The following is a 26,329-nucleotide window of genomic DNA, read 5'->3' as shown; positions in this document are numbered from 1 at the left end:
TTTGCCCAATTAATCTTTATCATTTTGGGGAGGTAGAAATGGCCAGTGTCAGGATGATGATCTGGGCCATTTCTTAAGCAGAGGGGAAAATAAAAAGGAATAAATGCCAGTGGGTATAAAAACCTAGGCGGAAAATGGAAAGAGTTCTCACATCTGAAAAAACAAACAGGTGGTATGCGAAAGAAGATTTAACTCTCTCCATTTAAGAGACACTATTTGTGATAAGGCTACCAGTACTTCACATAGCAGCATGTAAAGGTAGAATGCTGAGGCTCAACAAATTGTAGTTTGTACTTTTCTATCGATTACTTACTTTAAAATGTTTCTCATCAGAAGGTTGAAAGCATCTCTGGCTGACCTGCAGAAGTTTTTGCCATATATTGCAATCTAAGGAAGACGGTTGATATTATTTCAATTTCAGTTTCATGACAGAACCAAAGGACAATCCAACCCAACGACAGGACAATACCAATAATAATTCCTGTCATCCCGGCTGATCCCTCCTGCATCCTCTTTCCACCATTTGGGTTTGTGGGAGGCCCGGGAACTGTGTGTCTCAACTCTAGCTCTGGGTCACTAGTGACACACTGCTCTGCCCACGCTGTGCACCCCCAGGCCCTGGGGGACTAGGCAGCCTTCAACAGAAGCTGGTCTTATTTTCAAATCTCAGGTAAGGGCTTTGTCTTTGAAATGTTCTGGCTACAGTCTATTGTTTTGATGTTGTTGTTGTTATTTTTTGTTTTTTTTTTCCGGTACCAGGAATTGAACTCATGATCTTGTGCTTGCCAGGCAGGCGCTGTGCCACTGAACTAAATCCCCAGCCCCCTACAGTCTATTGTTTAATGGGTTAAATGTTATAATGTCAACCTCAAAATTTACGCTGAAGACAATCCAATGCCTTTCACTGTACTTGATTTACTGATTAAAAGGTTCAACACTGTACTCTCACTGGAGGTGAATTAATGCCTATTAGAATCACCATGGCTATTCTAAGCACGTCTCCACACCGAGTCACTGTGACAATAAGCAAATGTCATAAGGGTTTGGGGTTATAATTTATAACTAGATGTCTCCCAAGAGTCTCATGAACTCCCAGCTGGGGCTTTGGGAAAGTGTGTGGATTACTGGGGCTCAGAGCTGACTTGCTATTAGGAGATGGATCTGGTTGGAAGGTGAGCATGGCCCTGAAGGGCTTAGCTGCTTCCTGCTCCTCCCTTGAGCTTTCTGCCTCCCGGCCCCCATACTGTAGCTCCTCTCTCCTCTGTCAGACCCCTCTGCCGTTCTGCCCTGCCTTGGCGCCAGCTAGAAATGGACTGAAATCTCTACAAATGATGAGCCAAAATAAACCTTTCTTCCTTTAATTTGCAGGGGGTGTGTGTTTTGTCCCAGCAATGAAGAAAGTGACTAAGATATGTAGCTTCTAAATGGTAAGAGAATTCTATTTCTGGATCACCTATTTAAAAATATTTCTGTAGAAATCTACAAACTTGCATAGGAACTAAGTAATAAATTATATCAATGCCCACACATTCCAACACACGATTCACACAAACCATCAGACCAGCCCTTACAGTTATGTAAATCCCAGCGTTAGAAAGACCATTTCTTCTTCCAGTGACCAAAAAAGCTTTCCTCCCAATAAACTGTCAAAAACACATAAACTATTCACAGTCTAGCATCTTTTTTAATTTCCAATGGAAATAATATCTACCCTCATGAAAAGCTACTGAGAGTACTAATAAAGTATGGTTAAGATACTATTTCAAGTAGGACAGCGTAGCTGTGAATCCTGCACTGGGGTCAGGAATCCTTGTATCAGTGCAGCGATACATTTGACTGCATGGATATAAAACTGCTGCAGCCGAAGCATGCAGACAGGGGGCTCGGTTTGGAAAACAGCAATTTAATAAATAAAAAAATCTACTTACCATAATATAGGCATTTTTGTTTAAAAACTTTATCAGTTTTTCCAAACACCAGAAGCAGCATCCCAGGCAGCATTTGAGGAATTTAGAGACAACGTTCTGGGTCTCTACAAGAAGCAAATATTTAGATACACACTGGCATTCTTAAGTGTACAGTTCAGTGACCTCGAGTACATTTGCAGTGCTGTGCGGCAATCACCACTATTCATTTTCAGAACTTTGTATCATCTCAAACAGAAATTCTGTAAGCATTCCACAACCATTCCTTGCCCTCCCATGGCCGCTTGCAACCTCTGTTATCCTTTCTGTCGGTATGAATTTTCCTCTTCCAGGGCACCTCCCAAGCGAGTAGTATAAATGTGCCCTTTTGTACTTGCTCATCTCACCGGGTTTCATGTTTTCAAGGCTCATCCTTTCATTCCTTTTGAAGGTTGATATTCCGCTGTGTGTCGGTAACACGCTTTGCGATTCAACTTATAATGGAAACGTGAGCTGTTTCCATCACTTGGCTATTGGTAATGATGCTGCCGTGAATACTGGTGGGCAAATATCTGTTTGCTCCCTTGCCTTCAATTTTCTGAGTGTATCTTTAGAAGTGGAGTTTCCGGGTAGATTGGAAATTTTGACTTTTTAAGGAACAACCACACTTTTTCTACAGAGGCTATACCATTTTACATTTTCAACAACATACAAGGGTTTGAATTTTGCTGTATCCTTACAAACACAAATCATTCTTTTGTATTTGTTGTTGTCATTTTTATAGTCACTCTAGTGGGTGTGAAGTGGTAGCTCAGTAAAAAGTGCTTTTGATTTCTCAGATGCCTAGTGATACTGAGTGTCTTTTCCTGTCCTTATTGGCCATTTCTATGTCGTATATTATCTTTGCAGAATTGTGTCTTTGCTGTATTTTGCTGTTGTTGTTGTTGTTTTGTGTTTTTGCTGCTGAGTTGTAGAAGTTCTCTGTTAATCCATCCTGTGGTATTTTCAAGTATTTTCTCCCATTATCCCTCCCTCCCTCTCTCTTCCTTCTTTTCCCCTCCTCACCCCCTCCTCTCACCTTCCTCTGCCTCCTCTTCCTTCTCTTTCTCTTCCTTTGATTCGATGTGCAAATGTTTTTAATTTTGATCCAGTCCAATTTATTTTTCCTTTCATTCCCTATGCTTTTGATGTGATAGCCAAGAAATCTATACCAAATCCAATTCATAAAGATTTTTCCTATGCTTTCTTATGAGTTTTACAGTATTACCTGCTATTTTTCCATCTATGACTCATTTTGAGTTAATTTCAATTTAATTTAGTGTAAGAGTCCAGTTTTTCCATCTGAAAAGGACTGATCTTTTCATATCAAATAGTTTTATATGTAAGGGTTTATTTTGGGTTTCTGTTCTAGGTCTGTATGTCTGCCCTGTGCCAATATCACACTGTTTTGATTATTGTAACTTTGTATGAAATTTGGAAGACAGCAAGTGTTGATCTTTCAAGTTTGATGTTTCTTTCAAGATGGTTTTGGCTATCTTTTTGTTTTGCTTTGCTTTGTTTTTTGAGACAGGGTCTCACTATGCAGTTCAGGCTGGCCTTGAACTTTGTAGCCCAGGCTGGTCTTGAACTCACAATGATCCTCCTGCCTCAGCTTCCCAAGTGCTGGGATTATAGGCATGCACCACCATGCCCAGAAATCTTTTAAGCACATTATAAGCAGAGCTCACATGTTTATAAACTACATGTTTCATTAAGAAGGCAATGCCACCCACATTTGTATTTTACTAACATGACCTGAGCTCTCAACTAGGAGATGCCTACTGGGCATCTCCACTGTGCTTCTCAACAGAAACACATTAAATCAGAAATCCTCACCTTTTTGAAATTTGTTTCTGCTGGCTTCTATATCTTAATACATAAGATCACACCAATTTTATCTTTTCCTTCACCATTGCTCCTCCCTCCGCCTGACATCCAATCACTCAACAAGTCCTTTTGGATTGCTCTTTAAAACATATCCCAGACTTAACAATTTCCTTCCTTTCTACCCTAGTCCAACTTAGAGTCATACCTCTCCCCTACCCCATCCCAGTCAATTCTCTTTACATAAGTCAGAAAGTCTGAGATACATTCTGAAGCCTTACTTTTAAGATGTCTGTCCAAGTATTCTAGGATCACTTTAAACATCTGAATTAACACAAGAATTAATGATCCAAATGCTAGGGATCCCGTGTGATATCTAGGCAAAGATAAAATGAGAACAAAAGTTAAAGTATTATTGCTATTAATGAATACGTTGCTAGCTGAACAGTTTTCAGGTAAAAAGGATCTTTAGAAGATATTATTCAAATGTATAAAAGTCTCCATAAGTGGTTTTAAATCATATACATCTGTCTTATCCTTTATTTATCAGTAGCATTTTCATACATTAGGATGTTTGACCCGATCAGTGGAGATACAGAGCCAAATTAATCCTTAGTAACACACTAACCAGAGATGAGGAAAAGGGTGTAGGGTTTAACATGAAGCTTACCGTACTGCTTGTCCAAATGCAGTAAAAAGGGGAAGTGCTGGGATGTCGTCAGGTTTTTTCATGGCCCAGTAGTAACTAGCAAAGGCACCAGCAAGGGTACACTGACCCAATGCAAGGACAAAGTTTATAAGCCAAAGAAAGACAAATAGATTGTACAAATGCAAGATAGCTAGGTATTGATGGTACAGACTTTTTCCACCATAGAAAGCGAAGTTACAGAGAGCCCCAGGGCATGCTTTGGGAACATCCGTTGAACTAAAAATCTGTAGTCAGAAAAGATCAACATGAGAATATCATACACCATTCCAAGATAATAGCCCACTGCCTTTTCCTCTTTCATAGTTTACTTTTCTTCTCCCTTAGCTTTTACTGTTACTCTTCTCTCTGCTACCATGTCATATTAAATTATTCTTTAATAAACTCTGGAAAGTATCTCAGTTTCACTCATATGCTCATCACTCAACAGCCAGTAAAATTTCAAATTTATTAGTGTTTTCATCAACCATACCAGCTTCTGATAGGGCAAGAAATCCCAGCAAAAGACAATGCTTTCTCTCTGCTTTGCCCACCAATTTCAGTGCTCTCCTGCTGTCACCTGACCAAGCCTCCCCTTCTGTACATAGCTAACCTCCTAGCAGTGAATAGCAGCTCTATCTCACCAAGACTCCTACAGTTGCAAATGAACTCTAGTAGAATTCTGCACTGAAGTAAGTAAAGAGGAGTAAGTAAACAAGAAAGTTTCTTTTACTTACACTTGGGTCACAGGTTTCATTTTCATGTACACATGGCCCCTCTGGGGCTGAAACTTTGTAAACAGGTGCTCCTGATGTAGCCAAGGAACTGAATAAACTCTATTAAGGATAATTTTCTGGTAGCTTGAAAATAGACAAGGCAATAATGCAGCTAACTCTAAAGTCCATGGAGAAACTAACCTCATAAATCTTCTAATACTGTATTTTAATGATTCAGCCCTCTATCAGGCCTAGATTAAGATAACCTTGGCCAGATGTACTGAGTAATCCCCCTAACAGTCAAAACCTTAAAGAGGTTTCTTAGCTTATACGGACATAAAATAAAGCAAATCTACCACATGACCCTTGCTGGGGGGTCAGGGGGAGGAATTAAATCAGTAGATTACAACCCCTTTATGACCTGGAGAAAAATTCAGTTATTTCTTCTGGATATTTCTCAATCTTCCCAGGGATAGAAGACACCAGACACCAACTGCAGGTTTCTGAATAGTAATGTGGAAGTAAGGCTCAAAGAGATCAATTCCCAAAGGATACACTGCTGTCACAATCCAGTAGGAAAAACAGATGGAGAGCAAAATGAAAGTTAAAACTGGATAAACTAAGGTACTAGGGATGTATCCAATGGCTCTGAAATAAAACAAAATGTGTTCACTGGTGCAGACAGAGGGATGAGAATTTATTTTTACACAATACAGCTTAACTCATCTTCTTAACGAAGTGTTAGAAAGTCTTTCTGTTCTGCCTCCTTGTAACTTGCACCCACTAATTCTCAGATAAGAAATAATCATTTTACCACTATCTCCTCATAGCAACTCTTTAAGTAACTCTTTATCTTTTTTTGTCCCAGATCATCATTTCTTGGCTATTTCCTCCTAAGATTTGTAATGTGCACCAGTTCAGTTGTTCTGTTTCTAACTTCTTTTAAGTGACTATTTCAGCATATGACAGTGGATTAAACATGACACTATTTGATATAACTATTGGAAATTACTATGGAAATCTTATCATCCCAGATGCACTGACATGTCTTAGATTTCCTCGACATTTGTTGCCTTCTTTGTCTCATTATTTTTCCACTTATTGACTTTAACTGTATTATTGAGTTTATTTTGTATTCTTATATCCATTTCTTTCAGCCCTTACTTTCTCCTGAACAAACTAGTGGCTTCTCACATTGGTTGTTTATCACACACACACACACACACACACACACACACACACACATGTATCCATGTGCACACATACATTTAGGGTCAGGACAAGAGGAGCAAGTTACAGTGAATTGCACAATAACATACTACTTAAGGAATAAACCCAGAAAATCGGTAGTTTTCAGTGGATAATGACAGGGTGACAGTTATTGTAGGGAAAGGAAAGAGTTTAACAAACTGCTTGTTAACTATTTAAACCACTGGCTTCAGGTGGCACTATTATTACCATAATAATGGAGCAATTTTGTTAAAATAGTTCTTAAGGATGATTAAAAGTAATTTGGCTCTTGGTCCTTGACAACTTAGTTCTTACTTCATTCTAAGTAGAAAGCACAGTTTTGGCTTTATAGGCATGTGTTCCTTGTTTCTTCCATGAATGAGTAACAGGTACTAACCTCATGTGACCTTTTGGTATAATCTGGAAACTATAGGTGTTATTGCCTCTCAAAATGAATTATAGGTGTTATTGCCTCTCAACATGAATTTTATGAAAGACTTGATGTTTAGTTCATAAGATTTTTAAATTAAAAATGGCTGTAGGTATTAAGTGTTCCTGAATTGTGAGCTTTATATACAAAATGTATAGCCTGGTACTCTAAGAATAAATTAAGCTATTAGAAAATTTTCCCCTTGTAGAGAAATGATAATAGCATATAATTGACTTTATAGAATCATGATGATTTAAGGTTTTATAAAATAGTTCAATCATTAATATTAACAAACATCCCACTCTGGAAATAGTAGAACCTATAATATAGCTAACTTTTATATAGAATTTAGTTTACTTTTATATATACAACTTGGTGTTCAAAAGTGTTAATACATAGACTAGATAAATTTTACCATATGATAACTGAGGTCTGCAAATATTGAAGGACTTGGTAGTGCTGACCTTTCTACTAAAGAAGAGTCTGAACTTGACCAAGTCTTCTTGAATGGAAAATAGTTTCCTCTAGCAAGTCTTCCTAAGGGGAAAATGGGGTGCAGCATCTACGCAGTGGGGTGGCTGAATGAACTGATGGATACACACTGTCTGAGTCCCTACATTAAGGGCCTTACTTGCTCCCTTCTTTCAGCAGGGCAATGGCCAAACGAATTCGTTTCCTGAGGAAGATCAGCAAGAGGATGATGATCAGTTCAACGACGGAGAGTATTATCACTTTGAAGAGGAAAAAAGAAATTAGTCTGTGATACCCATCCATTCAAAAAAGTGCCAAAATTTCTCTGCAAAGGTTAGGACTAAGCTTTATCATTATTTCTATCAACTCTGATACCTCATAATTTAAGCAGTGCTGCCTCTCTAAAATGCTCGCCTTAGAAAGTCACTTTTGACACCTCCAAGAAATAATAAGAAACCCGGATAGCTCAAGCTTGAGCAAATCAATGGCTTCATTTCATCCACAAAAGCATTTCACAGCACTCATATAAACTGGGTATGGAAGCAACGAAGGGATGGCCACTTTTGGCAGTGCTATTTCAGATGTACTCACCATTAATTTCATTGATTAAGAAATCACTACAGAATAAATTCTCAGGTTGTCCACCTTGCTCTCAATGCCTACTATTTGTCCCTGCTACCTGACAAGGCAGGCTCTTGAATGCTATGTTTTTATTCTGGGACCAGTAATCCATGGAATCAAGGTATAAACCCAACCCAACATGGCCATTACCAAAACTAGGGAACTCTAGTTCAGTTTTGAGGTCCTACAGATTTGAGGGTTTAATAAACAGTGAATGGTGTTAAAATTTATGTGAAGAAACTGAATCTGCAAAGAAAAATGTATGCGTATAAAGAAGTAAAAGGAATTCTTGTGGACTTGTCTTTAGAATCCATGTAAACTTACATGCCCACCCTCATTTTTTTTAGAGTTTGATAAGCCATTACTATATTTTTTAATAAAAACTCCAATCCTCTATTTCTGTCCTGTCCTAGTTATTTCCCTTCAGCTGCTAGCTGAATTAGTTTTATTTAACTTGATGACATAGAGACTTATATTTTCTCAATTTCAACATATACTAATTTAGTAACAAAGGTTTAGGAAAAATAAAGAAACCCTTCATTTGATGTCTATTTGGCAATTTTGTGATGCATTCTGATTTCAGAAATTTTAAAAAGGGGGGGGAAGGTATGGATCTTAACAAAATATGGTATTTCTCAAAACAGATCCTGAAAGTCAGAAAAAAAACTTCATGGAAACTTAAACTTCTACCTGTGAGGAATGAATCACCTTGCTGGGTAGTTATTCTGTTCGTGCTTGAATACTTTCGGTGATGGAGAGCTTATTATTTCATTGTATGGTTATGCCAGTAAGATTCTCATATCACACATTGGATAATATCTCCAAGTAAGCACAAATCAGTTCATCCAGAAGGGTGAGAGGAATTTAGTAATGTACCATCTTGCTTCTATGTCTTCTTTTAGTTAATCTATGATTATTCCTGTTTTGTTAGTAGATTATAATGATCTTGGCGAGTAGGTATATGCACTTGTTTCTTTAATCTCCTTCTCTCCTCTCATCCCTCTCTCTTCCTTTAATTCTCATTTTTCCATTTTCATTCTTGTTGATATTATTAATCTTAGTTCATGCTTTGGCATATAATGTTCACATTCACTGAGGTTATTAGAGTCGTATACATGGGATGTCTTCATTCTACTTATTTTCCCTTCCCTTTCCCCATGTTCTAGTTCTCTAAAACACTAATTTGAGCGTTATATTGTGGGATGTAGTCATATTCTTATCTTTGAATTCTTATCTTTGAACAAATCTAGGAACATGAAATATACATAAGCATCACTATATATTCTGAAATTGCATTGTTAAAGACTACTGCATACTAAGCTTAAGCCTTTACAAAGTGATATATTAAAATGGTTTTATTTGAGAAATGTAAATGTCCTTTGAATTTATCGATTACATACCCTCTTGTGTTTAATAAGAGCAAATAATAGAAACATATCTGGTAATCTATAAAGCTGACAGTATCATTCTATTATTTAATAGAGAATGAGACTAGGACGTGAGGGCTAAAATATCTACCCAAGTTCCCAGTGATACTTATGGCAGAGAGGGGAACTGAACTGTCTCCTAACACAATCTAGAAGTCACAAAATGGTAATATTTTGTGTTCATGATATTGCTTATTTTCAGTGTTTCTATCAGTAATACGATGTCACATGTATTCACTTGGTTTTGGTACCAGCAATTTTGTCCAAATGGAGAAAGTTACCAGTGAACATCTGATAAACAGGTTATGAAACCTGAGGCTCATTTGAGAGGTGATTGGTCTCTCCAGACATGAAATTTTAAAGGAAAAAGAGTCCCCTGTATTTTCTTAACAGTACATCTCTTGAAATTTCCAATGGCAGAGTCTGATCATATTCAGGACTCTTTTGTGCAACGGTCTTCTGACCATACAGCAGGCACTGACCATAAACTAGTAATTGAAATCCACTCAGAAATAGAATTAGAAGCTTTGATACACAATGGGCCAAAATTGTCTGTTTAGAAAGGTTGAACAGCAAATGGATTGCTGAAAAAAGGTGGAGCCAGCCAGATTTAGGCCAAGTGATGGGGGTGCCTACGTGACAGTCCCAAGCTGCCTCATTTTGTAGTTAAAAGGAAAATTTACAAATGAGGCAAATGTTCCATAGCGTATTTTTAAAAATAATGTAAGTGAAGGAAAATAGTCTTCAGGGAGCTAGACATGAGGAAGTCAAAGAGTCAGAATTTGACATTCTGATCAAGCCTTAGTAAAGGAAAAGAGAAAGATGGAATATGCCAGACAGAAGGATCTTGTAGGATTTTTGTGGGGCAAGCCTAGGTTATCGAGGTTGGCACTAGCCTGAAGAAGGTATCTCTGAGGGCTGCCTTCTGCTCATGGGAAGAGTACCTGAAGGTGTGAGCAAATAAAATGGCATCATGGTGAGGATTTTTGAATGAAGAGGCAAAATCAAAATTCCCACCTTACAGGGATGGGACCGAGCCATGTTGCACCACCAGGTACCAGCCCCCTCTGAGGGTCTTTCTGGGCTCCTTACTAGATTCTTCCAACATGGCAAGGAGCAACACAAACAATGTGGAAATGAATTTTTTAAAGCAACATGTAATTATATGTTATTAAAATCTTGATTAAAGAACACAAGTCTCTGTAAAGTACAAGGAATATAATAAAACCATTCTAAGAATATAAAATTAAAATCATCTTGCTTTAAAAAGTGTTGGTATTACCTTTAACTAATTCAACAATCTGAATAAACATTTCAAAATGTATATTTATTTTTAGTTATTGATTATAATGCCTATATAGTTCAAATGCTTTGTTATGAGGTTTTCTTATTTTTCTTTTGTTTCAGAACAAGTTTAAAAATCAAGCATATATATTTTTAAACACTTTTCTTAGATATCAAATTAATGTCTACAAATATCCATCATCAAACCATTTTTAAGCTGAAGACAAATAGTTTGATATCTTTGTAAGGTAGTATTTTCTTAGATTACACAATAAATTCTCTTCAGGGGGCTTTTCATTTACTCTAGTTTGTAGATATTTACCTGTAATTACATTAGTGATAAATGTATTTAGCAGGTTACTCCAGCCCAAGATTTTCTTTAGATAAAAAGTTTCTCATTATTACAATTTCAACTAAATTAATTTTAAAAGTCTACTCACGTAATATGAACCATGTCTGTTTCAACTGAAAGTACGTGTTTATATTAGTCTGAATCAAAACGTCGTAAAGAGATAATGAAGATTCTGGGTTTTTCTGAAGTTTATTGTATTGCTGATAACAGTAAAATATTCCTTGAAAAGAGAGAAAAATAGATTAATATAAAACATTTTCTGAAATAGAAGCTACATGTTTATTACACACGCTACAAGAGACAGATCCGTATGGTCATTTCCACAAAGGGAAGAGTCATATTCTCATAGTCATTATCTTATTTTGGATCAAACAAACACACATGCTACTGTACCTGATATAAAAGCTTTCGGTATTTCTCAGGAAGACTGTGGCAATATCTCACTGCAAATGTACCCTTGGCTAGTAAAAACCTTAAGGACTATTAGTGGGGACTGGTTAAATAAATTATGGCATATTTATTTAGTAAAAAAGTGTTGAAATTTCCCCTATGGGATAGTCTTAACCAGTACCAATTTATTATTTATTGGCTTGCTTATTTACCCCTGTAATTCTGTGAACTTCGAGGCAATTTTAACAGGTGCATACACTTTTATGGTTGGGATGGTTTAACTGAACTGAATCTTTTCTATTGCTAATACTTTTTGCTGTAAAATCTATTGTGTCTGGATATTAGGGCTTCTATGGCTTTCTTTGTTAAATGAGTGTTAGTTTTTTTAACCATTCTTTCATGTTTAAATATTGTACTTTCTTATGTGTTGTGTAACTTTTGAGAATAGCATACAATTCTAATTTGTACGTGCATATTTTAATCTGATCTGACCATTTCTGTACTCCAATTGGTGAATATAATGCATTTATATTTAATGTATTGTATGTTTGTATTTTTTTTTTTAAACCAGGATTAGAGGTCCCATTCAACCCAGTTATTCCCCTCCTGGGTATTTTCCCAGAAGAATTAAAGACATCATCCCATATTGATATATGTGCACCCATGTTTATAGCAGCACAATTTGTAATAGCTAAATCTTGGAAACAACCCAAATGTCCATCAACTGAGGAATGGATAAAAATGATGTGGCATTTTTATACAATGGAGTATTACTCAGCTATAAAGAAAAATAAACTACAGGCTTTTATAGGTAAATGGATGCAGCTAGAGGCCATACTCATAAGTGAAATAAATCAGATTCTCATGTGTAAACATCATATTTCCTCTCTACTATAAGAACCTGAAAGAGTAAATAAAATCTGGAAGGTACAATAGATATGGATAAAAAGGATAAGAAAGTGCTCAAATAGGAAGGAGCAACTGGGATGTATGTTTGTATTTATTTCTCTTCTTTTGCCTTTCATATTCTGCTGTCTCCATGGCTCTGCTTCCAATTCTTCTCCTTCAGAGATTCACCAGTTTACTTCACCAGGTTATTTTCATTCCACCTTTTCTCTCGGTTTGGTGCTGTCTACTCTTTCATAATTACCTTTGAAAATTTGCTGCATGCTTAACTATTGTCAAGTTTAAAGTTGAGTGTCTTAAGAAGGAAACAAAAACTTTACTTCACTCAATAATCATCTCATTGTGATTACTGCTCAACATTTCAACCACATCTTTTTAACCTAACAGTTGGATGGCAGTTCTTGTTATCTTACATAGGCAAAGTTCGTTTCACTTTACCTACATGTTTACTGGCTCTTCCTTGCCCAGTTTCCTCTCTCATGCCATCCGTCCTTTTGTGGCATAGTTTCCCTCCGCCTCACTCTCTCCCACAACTCCACCCAAACCATGAGGAAATAAAGCCGTTTTACATGAAGGACACACGGCCATCTTCCTTCCCATCACCATGTTCTGAGTGGCCTGCGTTCGCATGTGAATTACTGCAGTCGCCCCCTCACGGGTCTCCTCACGCCCAGCCTTGCCTCACCACAGTCCTTATCAACCTGGGAGCCACAGCGTCACCGCAGCACCTCTCTCCCCTCCTTCAACCCTCCAGTGCTCCACATCGCACTTACAGTGACAGCGAAGGCCTGTGAGTCTGCAGAGCTGCACGCGTTCCACAAGAGCTCATCTCCTCCCGAGGCCTGCTTCTCTCAGCGCACCTGCCCCTCAGAAGCTAGCGCTCTCCCCAGCGCGCTCTCGTCCAGGCCTTTGTTCTAGCTGCACTACTGTCTAGAACGTGCCCTTCTCCTCACTGCCGAACCACATCGCCCTCTCCAAGTGGCTCCTCAGATGTCCTCTTAAAAACACCTACCCTGGGGCTGGAGATATAGCTCAGGTGAGATGGCTTGTTAAGCATGTACCCAGCCCTGGTTTTGATCCCCAGCACTTCAAGGAAAAAAGAGTGAAGGAAAGAAGACAGAGAGAGAGATAGAGAGAGGGGGTAGAGAGAGGAAGGGAGAGAGAGGAGGAAGAAGAAGAGGAAGAAGAAGAAGAAGAGGAAGAAGAAGAAGGAGGAGGAGGAGCATGAGGAAGACGAGGAGGAGGAGGACGAGGAGGAGGAAGAAGGAGGAGGAGGAGAAGAAGGAAGAAGGAGGAGGAGGAGGAGGTGGAGGAGGAAGAGGAGGAGGAAGAAGAAGAAGGAAGAGGAGGAGGAGGAGAGAATGCAAAAGGAGGGGAGGGGAAGGAGGGGTGGTGGAGGAGAGAAGAGATAGAGTCTCAAAACACTGCAGTGTTTCCATTTTTACTCCTCTCCCTAACACAGCACTCTTTATCTTCCTTTCCTCGCTCGGCCTTGCCTGTTTTCCATAGCAACTGTAACCTGCTCCCTTTAGGATCTAACTTGCATCAGCTATGAGGGTCAGGAGAGTAAGAACCTTTGTGTGCTCTCTGCTGTATGTTAAGTGTAGTATCATGCGTATGTGCAGTAATTACTCAACTGACAGTTATTGAACAAATGAATATATAACTAGTATGGATTTCTCTTTACTTTCCTTGGTATAATTAGAGCTTTCCGTGCCTAAGGATCCATATTTTCATTAGCTTCAGAAAATTTTCCACCAAAAAATTTAAAATATGATTGGTATACATTAGATTATTCTTGATCTACTCTGTTTTAATCACATAATCATATTTTTGCCCTCTTGTCTCTTTCTTCTTGGTTTTAAGTAATTATTTGAGATTCATTTCCCAGTTCTCTAATTCTCCATTTTGCTGTTTAACTTATCAATTTAATGTTTAATCTAGCAATTCTTTAACTTTATAAAGTTCTATCTGGTTCATCATCATGTACACAAAATGTGATCAAAATATACAGTGAATATTTAAATTAAAAATTTATTACAATGAAAGACACACTGCCATTAATCCCCTCCCCACTCTGAACATCCTCATCCCATCATTCTTGCCACTTTCTGAAGTAGTTCTGGAAGTCTTCTTTTACGTCTGTATGAAACGTAATAAAAATACAGTGAATACTGCTGCTGAGCACCATACAACAGAAAGGCAGACCTGTAAAAACATTACAGTGTGTCCTCGTCCACCTATAGTCTAGATCCGGTACATGCAAAATGACTACGAGAGGTTAATGGTTTGAATCAAGTTAGGATGTTAAAGCAGCTATAACAGTGGAACAAAGACATGAGAGAAGACGTCCAGAACTCTTTCAGAAAGTAGCAGAAAAGATAGGATAAAGTGTGTTTAAACTGTGTGTGTTGGGCGGGCATTTTGAAGATTAATGGCAAGGTGTCTTTTCTTAAAATAATTTTTTTAAAAATGGAAGCATTCACTGCATTTTTCTATCACACAGCACACATAGGGATTTTGCTGATTTATTTTTATGATTCTGCCTTTAATCCTTTGCACATTTTACACATAGCTATTTCATGTTCTAGGTCTATTCATGTCATATTTTATGCTCATGGCTTCTGTTGATATTCACACATGACTGTGTCCTTGGATGTTTGGTAATTTCCTATTGTGTGGACCTTAATCTGGGGAAACCTGTGACCTGCAGTAAAGTACTTTCATCAGAGGGGCTTTGTATTTGCTCCTGTGGGCACCCAAAGGATGCTAAAAAGCTGGGGCCACTTCCAATACTCCGCAGGATCCCTATCCTTGCTACAGGCACTGCCACTGGCACAGGCTTCAGCCTTCTGCCTCAAGCACTTCCAGCTGTGCCCAGCACTTCTTATGTGATTCCTGCTCAGTCCACCTGCTTGGGTTTTAGTCCCTGAGTTAAAGGAGAATCATAACAATAAGAAATCAGCAAATCTCCATATATGCAGTGTGATTGAAACACATAGTGATAGAAAAGGTTTTTTTTTTTTTTTTTTTTTTTTTTGGAAAATTCCTTTATCTCTTACAAACTCGGTGCCACAGCTTGGATAATGAATGTCTCCTCTGAAGGTTCATGTGTTAAAGGCTAGGACCCCAGGGTGGCGCTGTTGGACAGTCATAAAATCATTAGGATGAAAGGGCTGGTGGGAGCTCTTGATTGGAGGAAGGTGCGCCAAATGGGGTTGTGGGATCCCTGATTGCTTCCACTTTCTCTTTCACCCTATGGCTTGTGATGGGGGCAGCTTACTCTATCAGGCATTCCTGCTAGGGTGCATCTGCCTCATCAGGTGACCAAAGATATACCCACAAGCCCCCCTACTGGACTGGAAACTCAACCATGAGCAAAAATAAACCTTTTTTCTTTATAAGTTAATTGTCCCAGACATTTTGTTATAATAGGAAACTAATTCACTCATCAAAACCATTTATTACATAAAAAACATAACTTTTACTTCATTATTTCATAGCATGAGGGCCCTAAGCAGTGCTTTCTAATTTGCTTTTCTTTTACCTTCTGTCTCCCGCCCTAGATATTTTTAAAGTTATGATTTATGGACTTCAAGTCCTCTCTTCTCAATGATATTTCTGCATACCAAACAGCAGTAGCAACAACAAACACTATTACAGCATACAGCTCCCATTAAGTAGCTGAAGAAACTGTAAGTTAGTTTACATACTAGGAAAGGATCACACAATTAACCTATGGTGAACCTGGAGCTGTTCCTTTTGCAAACTCCAAGCCCATGTGCCTTCTAACTTGTTCTGCTCCGTGAGAATGACGCCACTGCTGTACACGAGTCCTTGCCCACCGATAGTCCACCTTTTTTTTCCTGCTTAATATAACACAGCCACATTTTTTAATGCCCTGGTAAATGGGCTTTTGTAGGAAATGAAAGGTTTCCTGTTACATGTGGAAAATCAGTTGCCCAAGATGCAGGCTGAGGTCAGTTGCATTTGTTCTTATTTACTTATAATTTCAAACCTGACTGGACATTTCCTCACCATAAACAGCTTCAAGCTTAATTCCTACATGATTAATTACCGGTTTAGCCTTCACTGTGGAGTCAATAGGGAGCTAAAATTGATCGTCGCGTGTGCATTTTTTATATATTGATTATTGTTCTCTCTTTTGCCATTATTTAAGTTGCACCACAGCGAGATCTCTTCTGCTTCTCAAGGTAACTCGGTGAAGTTAATAGCAGGATACTGCCCTTCCCTTCTTGGTGACAATTAAAGAGTGAGTGAATCACATGCCCCGCCCCTCCAGTGTAAAGGTTAGGGCTTACTTAGAGCTCCAAGCAGGAACACAAAAACATTTAAATAAAATCTTTCTGTGGTGTTTCTGGTTGGTTTGGGGATAGCAGTTCTCCACCAGACTGTCCCACCTCTGCGCTGTTACCTGTCTGTGCTTATGAGGAAGCCCAGGGAAGATTCAGAAGCAGCTGGACAGCAGGGCAGCTAAGGAATACCTGAGAGACCTGAACTCCTTCTGGAAATGCTCAAGGATAATACGGAGGAGAACAACAATAGTTCAACAATTACTGATTTTTTTATTGTGTTCCAAGCACTCTTAGGTGTACAAGTATACTCATTTCCTCATTTAATTCTTCCAGTCTCCTGAGATTGAGACACTATTATAGTGCCAATGTCATGTATAATAATCAATAAGAAACCTATCCATAGTTACCCAGTTACTCGCCATGGAAGCAGATGAGAGCCCAGGCTAACTATGGAACCCGGGTTCCAATTGCACTCTGATACTAAGATACATAAATCTCTCCTTTGAGGGACAGAAAAAGGAGACTTTTATTTTTGGTGCCTATTATCATAAAATGGTGTTGTCAATTCAAAGTGTGTTATGGGAGAAATCATTCTTTTAAATAGAAACCTCACAAACATTTCTGTATTAGCCCACATGTTTTTTCTTAAAGAAGATTGAAAAGAAACTGCCATAAATACTACCTTATGCTACGGGAGACACTTTAATTCCTTCCTTTAGGGTTCACATTGTACCTGATCCGTGCAGCTTTCACAGGATTGACTTAGGGTTGGATCTCAACCTTGAAATAAAGCTCCCCAGCCAGTAATTGTAATTCAGAATACTTGCCTCTAGAGGGTGATGCCTCATTATGAAGTATCAATTATTCAAGTCTGTGACAGTACTGGGATTAAAAGTACAAAGTTGAAGGGGAAAAATAGATCACATTACTATAAATATGCAAAAATGGTCTCTGGTCAGATCTGAAAGTTTAAAAAGGAATTGTCTGAAATATTTTTCACTAATCTAAAAGGGATTGCTTTACTACTTTGTAATAACCATGGGGAGTAAGACCAAAGGTTGTAGGGAAGAGACAAATATCCCGACAGCACTATTCTCTAAGGTAATACAGAAAAAAAAGTTACAAAAGCAATGCATGAAAAATGAAATAATTTTGTAAATTTAATGATTTGGAGAGAAATAATTAAATCCAAAGCAAGTAAATGTGTTCTGGTCATTGGTAATAACAAGTAGGAAAACAGGATTATTTTGATAGGTGGAAATTTCAAGAGGGTGAAACCTACCGAATCCTACAATTTGAAGCACACCGAACATGAAGAACCAGAAGAGGCATCCAGCTACGAACCTCAGGAGAATCAAAAATGTCCAACTAAGGATCATGGCGATAGTCAGGCCACTAAAGGAAGAAACCCACAACACAGAAGTCAGGTGAGCTAAATATGATGTAGGATGAACATCAGAGCTGATTTTCTATTCAAAATGATTCTTCAATTATTTTACTTCCCTTGGTTAAAGAAGTATCTGTTATATTTAGAGATATAAACAACAATTTTTATTCAGGCTTTTGTACAAAAGAATAGGACCACTAGTGGCTTTAACATAAGCCGTTTTTGTGTGCCTAGGTAAACTGAAATACACTATCCATTGCCATCCAAGGGAAAATACAATTCCTCCAAACTACAATTTTGACCTCTCTGCCACAGTTGTCATGTCCAATTTTTCTCCTCCACACCTACATACCAGCTGGTAAATTATGAGGTATATGCAGGATGCAATTGTGCTGGTCTCTGTACTTGGTGACTAACTGCATGGTGCTCTAGAAGGGGACAGACTTGAAGCAAAAAGACAAGAAAAAGGAAACGGTTACATGGATTCTAAAATTATGATTGTCTAGTTGTTATCACTACAGTTTAATTATTCAGTAGCCGGCAATGACTGACCCTGTCAGACATCTATTTCCGGTCCCCAGTGATCTGTGGACCCTATTCTGGAGCAATTATAAGGCTTCTGTGTTTCCTGGTCCTGTGGCTTTATCAAGCAAGCAATAGTCTATTCTTTGTCTGTTTTAATTTCTGCCTAGCGTTTGACAGGCCTGCTAAAGAAGTTTCTTTCCCCCATAGACCCAGGTTGAGGCCATAATCCAATCTTCTGATATACTTTCCTCAAGGAATGCTCACTAGGATTGCAAACTTGCCTGATTATTTTATTTAGAACTGATGTCTCTGCCGCTATCTGAGAGTTTCCAGTCATAGCCTGTGAGGGAGTCTGGCACATATATTGAGTTTATGCTCTCAAGTGTTATCTTTTTTAAAAAATAATCTTAATCATTACTGTCACTGGATCGATGGCAGCACGGTATCAAAGCACTTCTTCGAGTCAAAGACTATGTTTTTAACTTCAAAAGCCATTCCTTCTTCAAATCGAAGCTACTTTAACACTTAAATGCTCAATAAGATCAAAGAGTTATGTTATGGCATGGGGAAATATGTAAAAAGGGGAATATTTCAAAAGGTTGGTTTGGGAGAAGAAAGTTTACTCATAAAAATGGTAGCTGCATAAACTAAACCCCAGAATATTTGTACTTTATTTTATATTTAAAAAGGTTGGTTTGGGAGAAGAAAGTTGGGGAATATTTTAAAAGGTTGGTTTGGGAATATTTTAAAAGGTTGGTTTGGGAGAAGAAAGTTCTTTGCTCATAAAAATGGTAGCTGCATAAACTAATACCCAGAATATTTGTACTTTGGATGTATATTTATAAAGTTGATGAGAATTAGTTTTCCTGAGAAACCACTTTGAAGATATCAATATGTAATACAACAAGCATTGTTAATTTCCTACCACTTTGTTTGTAACTCTGTATTGTTTGTATTGTTCTTTTGCTATTTTGTACATGGTTGTCCATTTGTTAATGTTTTCCTTCTTTTACTTTTAAAAGAAAAAAAAAAAAACCAAAGTAGATGAGAGAAGAGCAGGCGAAAATAAAGAAAGGTATTGCTGTTCTAGCGGTATCCATGGTGCCTATAAAATTTCAGTGTGTACAGGAGGTGGGTTGGAGAGTCTCACAACGTGCATTTGTTCAGATAAGGACAGAGACGTCAACTGAGCAACACGGAAAAGTGGAAATAAACGTGGGAATTGTCAGTGACATTCGGGTCTGACACTAGGAAAACCAGCTTAACTACTGCTAAGTCCAGACTTCAACCTCTGCCCTGGAGATATGCTCTATGACACGCTGAAAATAATTGTTGGAGTTGTTAAAACAAGCATCAAAACAAGTAGAATTTCACAAAATGAACGGAGTTTTACAGCTCTGTATTACTCACTAGCATTTCAGATACAATTTCTACTTTATTAAGCTCCATACAGTTAAATATATTGTGTCTATCTTCTTCTTCTAGGGTTTATGACTGTTCCCTGAACCCCATATTTTCTGCACCTCTACTGTATCCCAAAAACTATACCAGGGGCTAGGACGATAAGAAGGACTCAATTATGGCTGTCATCATAAAAAGCTGAAGGTTTATCAGAGAGAAACTGATAAATAAAATACATAACAGTAAGTGCTTTGTGGAAGACAAATATATATGTATACAGAGAGGCTTTGTAAGTGACAAAAAACAGCTTTCAGTGATTAAGCCATCCGGTATTCACACAAATGTATTGCACAAAAGAGAAAAACATGTGCAGAAACATAAGGTTTAATGGTCAGATGGGCACACAGTTTGAGAATATAGAGTCAATCAAGAAACATCGATAGAGCTGCCTCTCAGAAGCTAAGTTCGATCCACTTATAAAGGTCTTTGGAAGGTCTAAAGTGTCAACTTTATTCTGTGATCATTAGGGAGTCACGGAAGCTCTTAAGCTCTAGAAAGTGACGTTAGAGTCAGTTAGCCTAACAGCCTCAGGTTTGTCAAACATGTTTACCTACTTTAGTAGAGTGACTACATCTCTTCAACATTCGAGAATTATAAATCTTATGCCTGAAAATTAATAATCTCTTATTCGGTATTCAGAGTTTGCCAAAAATGTGTATACACACTTCAGCAGTCCACTGTAGTAATAAATGTCTGGAAGCTCATGGCTATCACTTTGGGCACCTCTTGTAATTGTACAGGCCAAAGGCAACTTGTATTAATCTCATGATATCTCAATAAATTTAGTATTGAAATATTTAGACAAGTTTTTCTTTTCCTAATGTATACATTTTTGGTGGATTTTATTTCTTTAGCTTCTCATAAATATGCTAACCTCTGATGATAATGATGATGATGATAACACTTATGCGGAAGAGGTTTATTAAAGATAAGAATGATACTTTGGAGGTCAAGGGGGGAAAAATAATGTGAAGAAAGAACCAGAAACATAACACCATTGTAACATGAACAACACACATGTACCACAAATACAAAAGTACTGCAGACCCTGCTGCAGGTGACTTGAAGTATGGATGTACTCATTAATAATTCAATAAATAAAATTAAAAATTACATTCTGACAACTTTTTGCTAACCCTGGGCATATAAATATCTTTGTCCTATCTGAAAAAGAAAATGGCACTGAGATGAGTCAATATTTCATGCATGAATTAGAATAAGAAATTTGAGGAAAGGTTCTACAAAAACAAAATTAGAACAAGGCCCGAGAAGAAAAACCAGTGTACTTCCGCTTACATGATAATCCAGTACCAAGTTGTTGCAAAGTCTTCGAACACTTTCAGAGCGATATCTCTTGCATCCAGGATTTTATTGATACCACTAAATTCAAAGAAGTAAAAAATTAATTGCTTTTTGACTAACATCAAACAGAAATGCTCTCAGGATAAAGGAAATGTGCAAGTGGCTATTCAAAGCATATTGTTAGAGACCATCTATCAGTAGTTTCTCTTTTTTAGTCACAGTACAGAAAATGTCACTGCAGGAAACTGTGAAGGTGAGTGACCCTGGGAAGGCGGATAAGCTTGCAAAGGTGATAGAGCTGCACACACGAGAACGTGGCTTTCAAGAAGAGTGAACAGATTTTTCTCCGGAATATGCAACATGCCCTCCATATTGCAGAAGCCCCACTGGAAGGAACACATTTAAATGATAAGATCAGCTTTTAATTTACAAAATCCGCAGAGTTGAGAGATGATCATCTTTAATTCCCTTTCCTCTTCCTCTGACAGCACTGCAGGGCATGACGGGATACATACAGGAAAGTATATAGACCATTAGTGTCCACCTGGATGAGTTATCAGTGTGAACACACTTATATAAATACACCTACATCAGCCTTTTCTCATGTGCCTTCTTTCCCTAAAGTAATGCCTGTACTGCTCTGACTTTTGTGATAACATTTTCCTAAGTTGTTTTTTAGTTTTAGCATTTATGGAGGTAGCATAGGGCAATTTAATTTAGTTCTGCTGCTTTTCCCATGAAATATCACTGGACCTTTTGTTATTATTATTTTTGGTACCCAGACTCGAACTCACGACCTTACGCTTGCCAGGCAGGTGCTGTGCTGCTAAGCTATATCCCTGGCACATGAACTTTTTATTATTATTTTATTATTTCTCCCATGAAGCTTCACATTCTTAAATTCATCTATGTTGCTATTATATTCTAAAGATACAGGGTCTGTATTTTACCACTTGTCTTACTAACATCTTTTAAGAAAGATATTTTTAGAATATTTTCAGCTCTTTTGAATTCAATAACTGAACTATGCAATGATACTCTGTACAGTCAGTGTTCACATCTGTGTGACGTGAACATGCATCCAGAGAAATATATTGCTCAGTAACGTGCGCACAGCCAAAAGAAACAGTAAATATGCTGAACTGTAGTTGGTGTATAGAAATGACATGGCACTGGTATTCTTCCTTGTCACATTTCTACTTCTATTGATCTGGAAAGGCTTAACCATTTTGAAAGAATCATTGTTCTAACTCATTCTGGCTTCTTTTTTTACACACTTTCCTTCTTTACACACTGCCAAGGTATCCAATTGAAGAAATGTATATTTTATAAAGCACAAATCTTTTCCTGTAACCCCTAATCTCACGGGAGCTTCAATGTTGGGTACAGTAACAGAACGAACGCAAACCGAAAATAGAAATGTAAGCAAACGTACTTTACAGCCTCTCGGAGTTCCAAAACATTTGTCATCCCTCCACTTCCGTCTTCAAACTGTACCCTGCCTCCTACTGTTAGGGTGCCATTTTTGTTAGTGAAGTCAGGGAGACATCTCTGGAAAACTGCAAAAGGAAGTTAAATTATAGTAATCACTTTTCTACCTTTTTCACAATGTCCTCCTTTCTTACACTTTCTGTTACTTGTAATCAAATTCTTTTGAGATACGTAAGTTGCCCAATAAGACAGCTAAATGTCTTTTAGTTGCTGATTTGAAGATTTTGTGATAGCTCTAAGACTGAACTAGAAAGCAAATATAGTCAAAGCCTCAGGCTGCATTCCAAATCTGTTGATTATTTTATACATGGTAGATTCCTCAAATTGCCACAAATAAGATGAAGACTGTAAGTGTACACCCAGAGTGAACATAACAATAGAAGGTCACATTCACTTGTGTGACTGGATGAGTTTAGGCTTAGTATTTTAATTTTTTTAATAATCTCTGAGCAAAGCCTTGAAGACTAGAGATTAGTAAATAGTTCCTTGGGATAAAGAACCAGCTCAAAGTTTAGGCCACTAAGAGAACTGAATTTTTGTTTGTGAATTCTTAATAACTTGTCTTAATAAAATGTCTCTTCAACATTTTCATTGACATAGTTTTTTGGAGGGGGTAAAAATGGAAGTTCTGCAGCTATCCAACGTCCACAAGTTCTAGACTAGTGTAATTTCTAAGCAGAGTTACATCATTGTGCAGTCTTCCATGTTCTTATTTTGATTAAATAGAACCAGTGTCTCTTTACAAATCTGTTTTGTAAAATATATTCAAACCCCAGTCTTCAATGAAGAGGAGAGGAAAGTCAGAACTGGATCATTTTCATGTTCTTTCTTGTAGGAAGCAGTATTATGTTTAATCTTTCTAGAATATTTAATGACTACGTTGTGATTTGTACTTGTTCCCACTGTTAGGTGTTAGGGAATGTCCCTTATTTTCTCTGCCTCTCTGCCTTTCTTTTCCTTTTAGTTCTTTTTAGTTACCTCAAATGAACACTGTGATGTATATTTTCCGTAAAGTTTTTCTCTCTAGTTAGGATTATATCCTTAAGAAAGGATAATGAGTGGTTATTTAATTTTTTTCTAAAGGAGTATCGCTTTAACATTTTACATTCTAAAGAAATAAAACATAGATTAATTCAGGAGATACATAAAATAATCTAAATGTCAAATTATAAATAGAAGTATATTTCTCACCCGCACTCCCTGGGAAATTTCTGAACAAATTTTCAGACTGAATCTACGAATACGTATGATGAACATATCCACGTGTATATTGATGTATGCATATTCAACTCCAAATAATCACTTTGATTGGCTTTTGAAAAATCAATTTTTTGACTTGTGTGTTTACGTAGCAAAACCAAAAACTCACAAAGCTCCAGTAGAACATCCCTGTCTAGAGTTATGAGGATGGGCTTGCTTTGAACTTTCCTAATTAACACTGGGACCTTGCCCAGTCCTAGGCCTATTTTTGGCCTCAGTTTTGTCAATGGGAAAATGAGGAAACAACAACTTCCTGTTAGATTCTGTGCTTCTAAAGTAAAATAATTACCACTTACAAGGTTTGCTTGGGAAAACCACGGTAGGACAGTCATCACCCATTATCAGGTTGGGAAGAGACTGAAATAGAAGAAAGAGCATGTTCATATTTCCCTATGTAATGACCACTTCGTTCTCAGCATCAGAGTTTTGTTCTTTAAAAATCTAACTCCATAAATCTCACTATTCCACATAAGATTATCACACACAAACTCTTGTTCAACAAACTCTTTTAAATATAATTAAACTGAATCAACAATAATAAAATCAGACCTTCTGAAACAAGGCACACCTGTGAAGGGTGTATATCTTTGTCTAAGCTACATTTTGAGTCTCTAATCCTTCAATTTTTTTCCCCAGAAAAACCTCATCTTCTCTAATGTAAAAGCCATTAATATTATTTAACACAATGAGGCTTTACAAATATCTTATACATCTCAAACCTAGGTAGGGTTTTTTTTAATGAGTAGTTATCAAACAAGACTTGGAAATAAAACTCTACTAAGTTGCTATGGGGCTCATTGGTACAATAGTGAAATGGTAACTAATAACATTAAATTCCTGCTCTTAGGTGAAAAAACGATCCATCCAGGTATTGCAACAGTTCAAGATAACTTATTAGAGTTAAGAACTTGTCCTAACACTCAGGTCTACACAATGATATTCTACAAATGATATGTATGTAAATGAGCATAAACACACATTTATGTTTTAAGGCAATGGTGTCTTAGTAATCATTTCCTAGATTTGAGAACTTGTCTCAAAACAAATGATCGTGTTACACTCGAGACTGAAACAAAAGTGAAATTTTCCAATAAACACACCTTTATAGGCTTAGCAGAAGACTTGCAGAACTGACGGTAGTATTCCCAGTAGCTCCTATCCTTTTGGTACAAAATTTGCATTTCCACGTAGGTTAAAAATTTTTCGGGGCACTTGGAGACACAGATCTATTAAAAAGATGAGCATAATAATAGGAACTGAGTTAAAAAAGCAAACCAGGGAAGTGTCTATAATATTAGGCTTTTAAATTGTCCATCAGAATAAAGAGCAAAGCTATGTTCTACGTCTAAGAAATTTAAACATCAATTTTCCTGTAGTATTGTAAAAAATTAAATTCCAGGTAGAGAGTTACCAACATCTACTCATTGCTCTGGGATGTTGGTGTTGTGTAAAAACAAGATATTGTACAGTAATAAGCTTATTTTTAGCTTTTGATTTTGACATAACTGTAGTTCCATGTATATCTGTAAGAAATAATAGAGATTCCAAGTACCTTTCACCTCATCTACCCAAAGGTAATAATTTACATAACTATAACAAAATATTACAAGTAGGAAATCGATATTGTTACAGTCAACATACCTTATTTAAATTACACTAGTTTCACATGCATTCATTTGTGTGCGCCTGCACGTGGGTGTATTTCTGTACAACTTTATCACATGAGTAGACTCCAGTGACCATTATCACAGGACAATAATGAACTTTTAATAAAACATTTGCTTATGATTTTCTGAATTAGTAGATAAGCATGTAATTCAAGATTAATTTTGTCTGTATAGTTAATGCATATTCAGGACTGGAGTTTTGCTTCTTTTCTCATATATGAATAAAATAATGATAGCGTTCCATGCTCTGAATATGGATAATTTAGGCAACTAATAATTATTAGAGCCAGTGAATTCTCTGCAACAACTCTCAAAACATAATTAGAGTTTTGTGACTACTGGAAATGAATATCACTAGGGCTACTTGCCACAATCAGTCACTATTATAGTCTTTTACCAACACCGTCTAGACCTGGACAGAGAGGTCACCCATGCAGTTATTTTAAATGAGTGAATCCGGCTAGCAGCCCCAGACCTGACCGCTATGCCCCTCCAAGAACCACGACAGAGTGTCTGCAACACAATTAGGGAGGCAGGGTGGCTGCCTGCTATTGGTTTTGCTTCTGTTTATAGTTAATAAGAACAAAGGAAGGTCACAGAAGTCAAGTGAGATGCAGTTAACGTCACACATGTCTCCATCA

The 26,329-nt window shown here is 37.4% G+C and overlaps 1 protein-coding gene across 4 annotated transcripts in view; it reads right to left on the bottom strand.

Moving 5' to 3' along the window:
• The window catches only part of Slc44a5 (solute carrier family 44, member 5), a 355,454-nt gene that overhangs the window by 8,413 nt on the left and 320,712 nt on the right, over positions 1 to 26,329 (bottom strand). For all 4 annotated transcript variants that reach the window (XM_005385229.2, XM_013514352.1, XM_013514353.1 and 1 more), the window contains 13 exons: positions 25,122 to 25,247; positions 24,318 to 24,378; positions 22,706 to 22,829; positions 21,265 to 21,348; positions 17,878 to 17,990; positions 11,072 to 11,203; positions 7,460 to 7,559; positions 5,724 to 5,816; positions 5,190 to 5,277; positions 4,438 to 4,700; positions 4,049 to 4,143; positions 1,929 to 2,032; positions 314 to 387 (listed from right to left, as the gene is read on the bottom strand). In XM_005385229.2, coding sequence (XP_005385286.1) covers positions 314 to 387; positions 1,929 to 2,032; positions 4,049 to 4,143; positions 4,438 to 4,700; positions 5,190 to 5,277; positions 5,724 to 5,816; positions 7,460 to 7,559; positions 11,072 to 11,203; positions 17,878 to 17,990; positions 21,265 to 21,348; positions 22,706 to 22,829; positions 24,318 to 24,378; positions 25,122 to 25,247 — 1,457 coding nt within the window. The remainder of the gene's footprint in view (positions 1 to 313; positions 388 to 1,928; positions 2,033 to 4,048; positions 4,144 to 4,437; positions 4,701 to 5,189; positions 5,278 to 5,723; positions 5,817 to 7,459; positions 7,560 to 11,071; positions 11,204 to 17,877; positions 17,991 to 21,264; positions 21,349 to 22,705; positions 22,830 to 24,317; positions 24,379 to 25,121; positions 25,248 to 26,329) is intronic.

Source organism: Chinchilla lanigera, unplaced genomic scaffold, assembly GCF_000276665.1.
Source record: "Chinchilla lanigera isolate Chin_1 unplaced genomic scaffold, ChiLan1.0 scaffold00022, whole genome shotgun sequence".
Classification (NCBI taxonomy): domain Eukaryota; kingdom Metazoa; phylum Chordata; class Mammalia; order Rodentia; family Chinchillidae; genus Chinchilla; species Chinchilla lanigera.
Note: the sequence above shows the minus strand (reverse complement) of the source record. Positions and strands in the feature narration are given on the sequence as shown.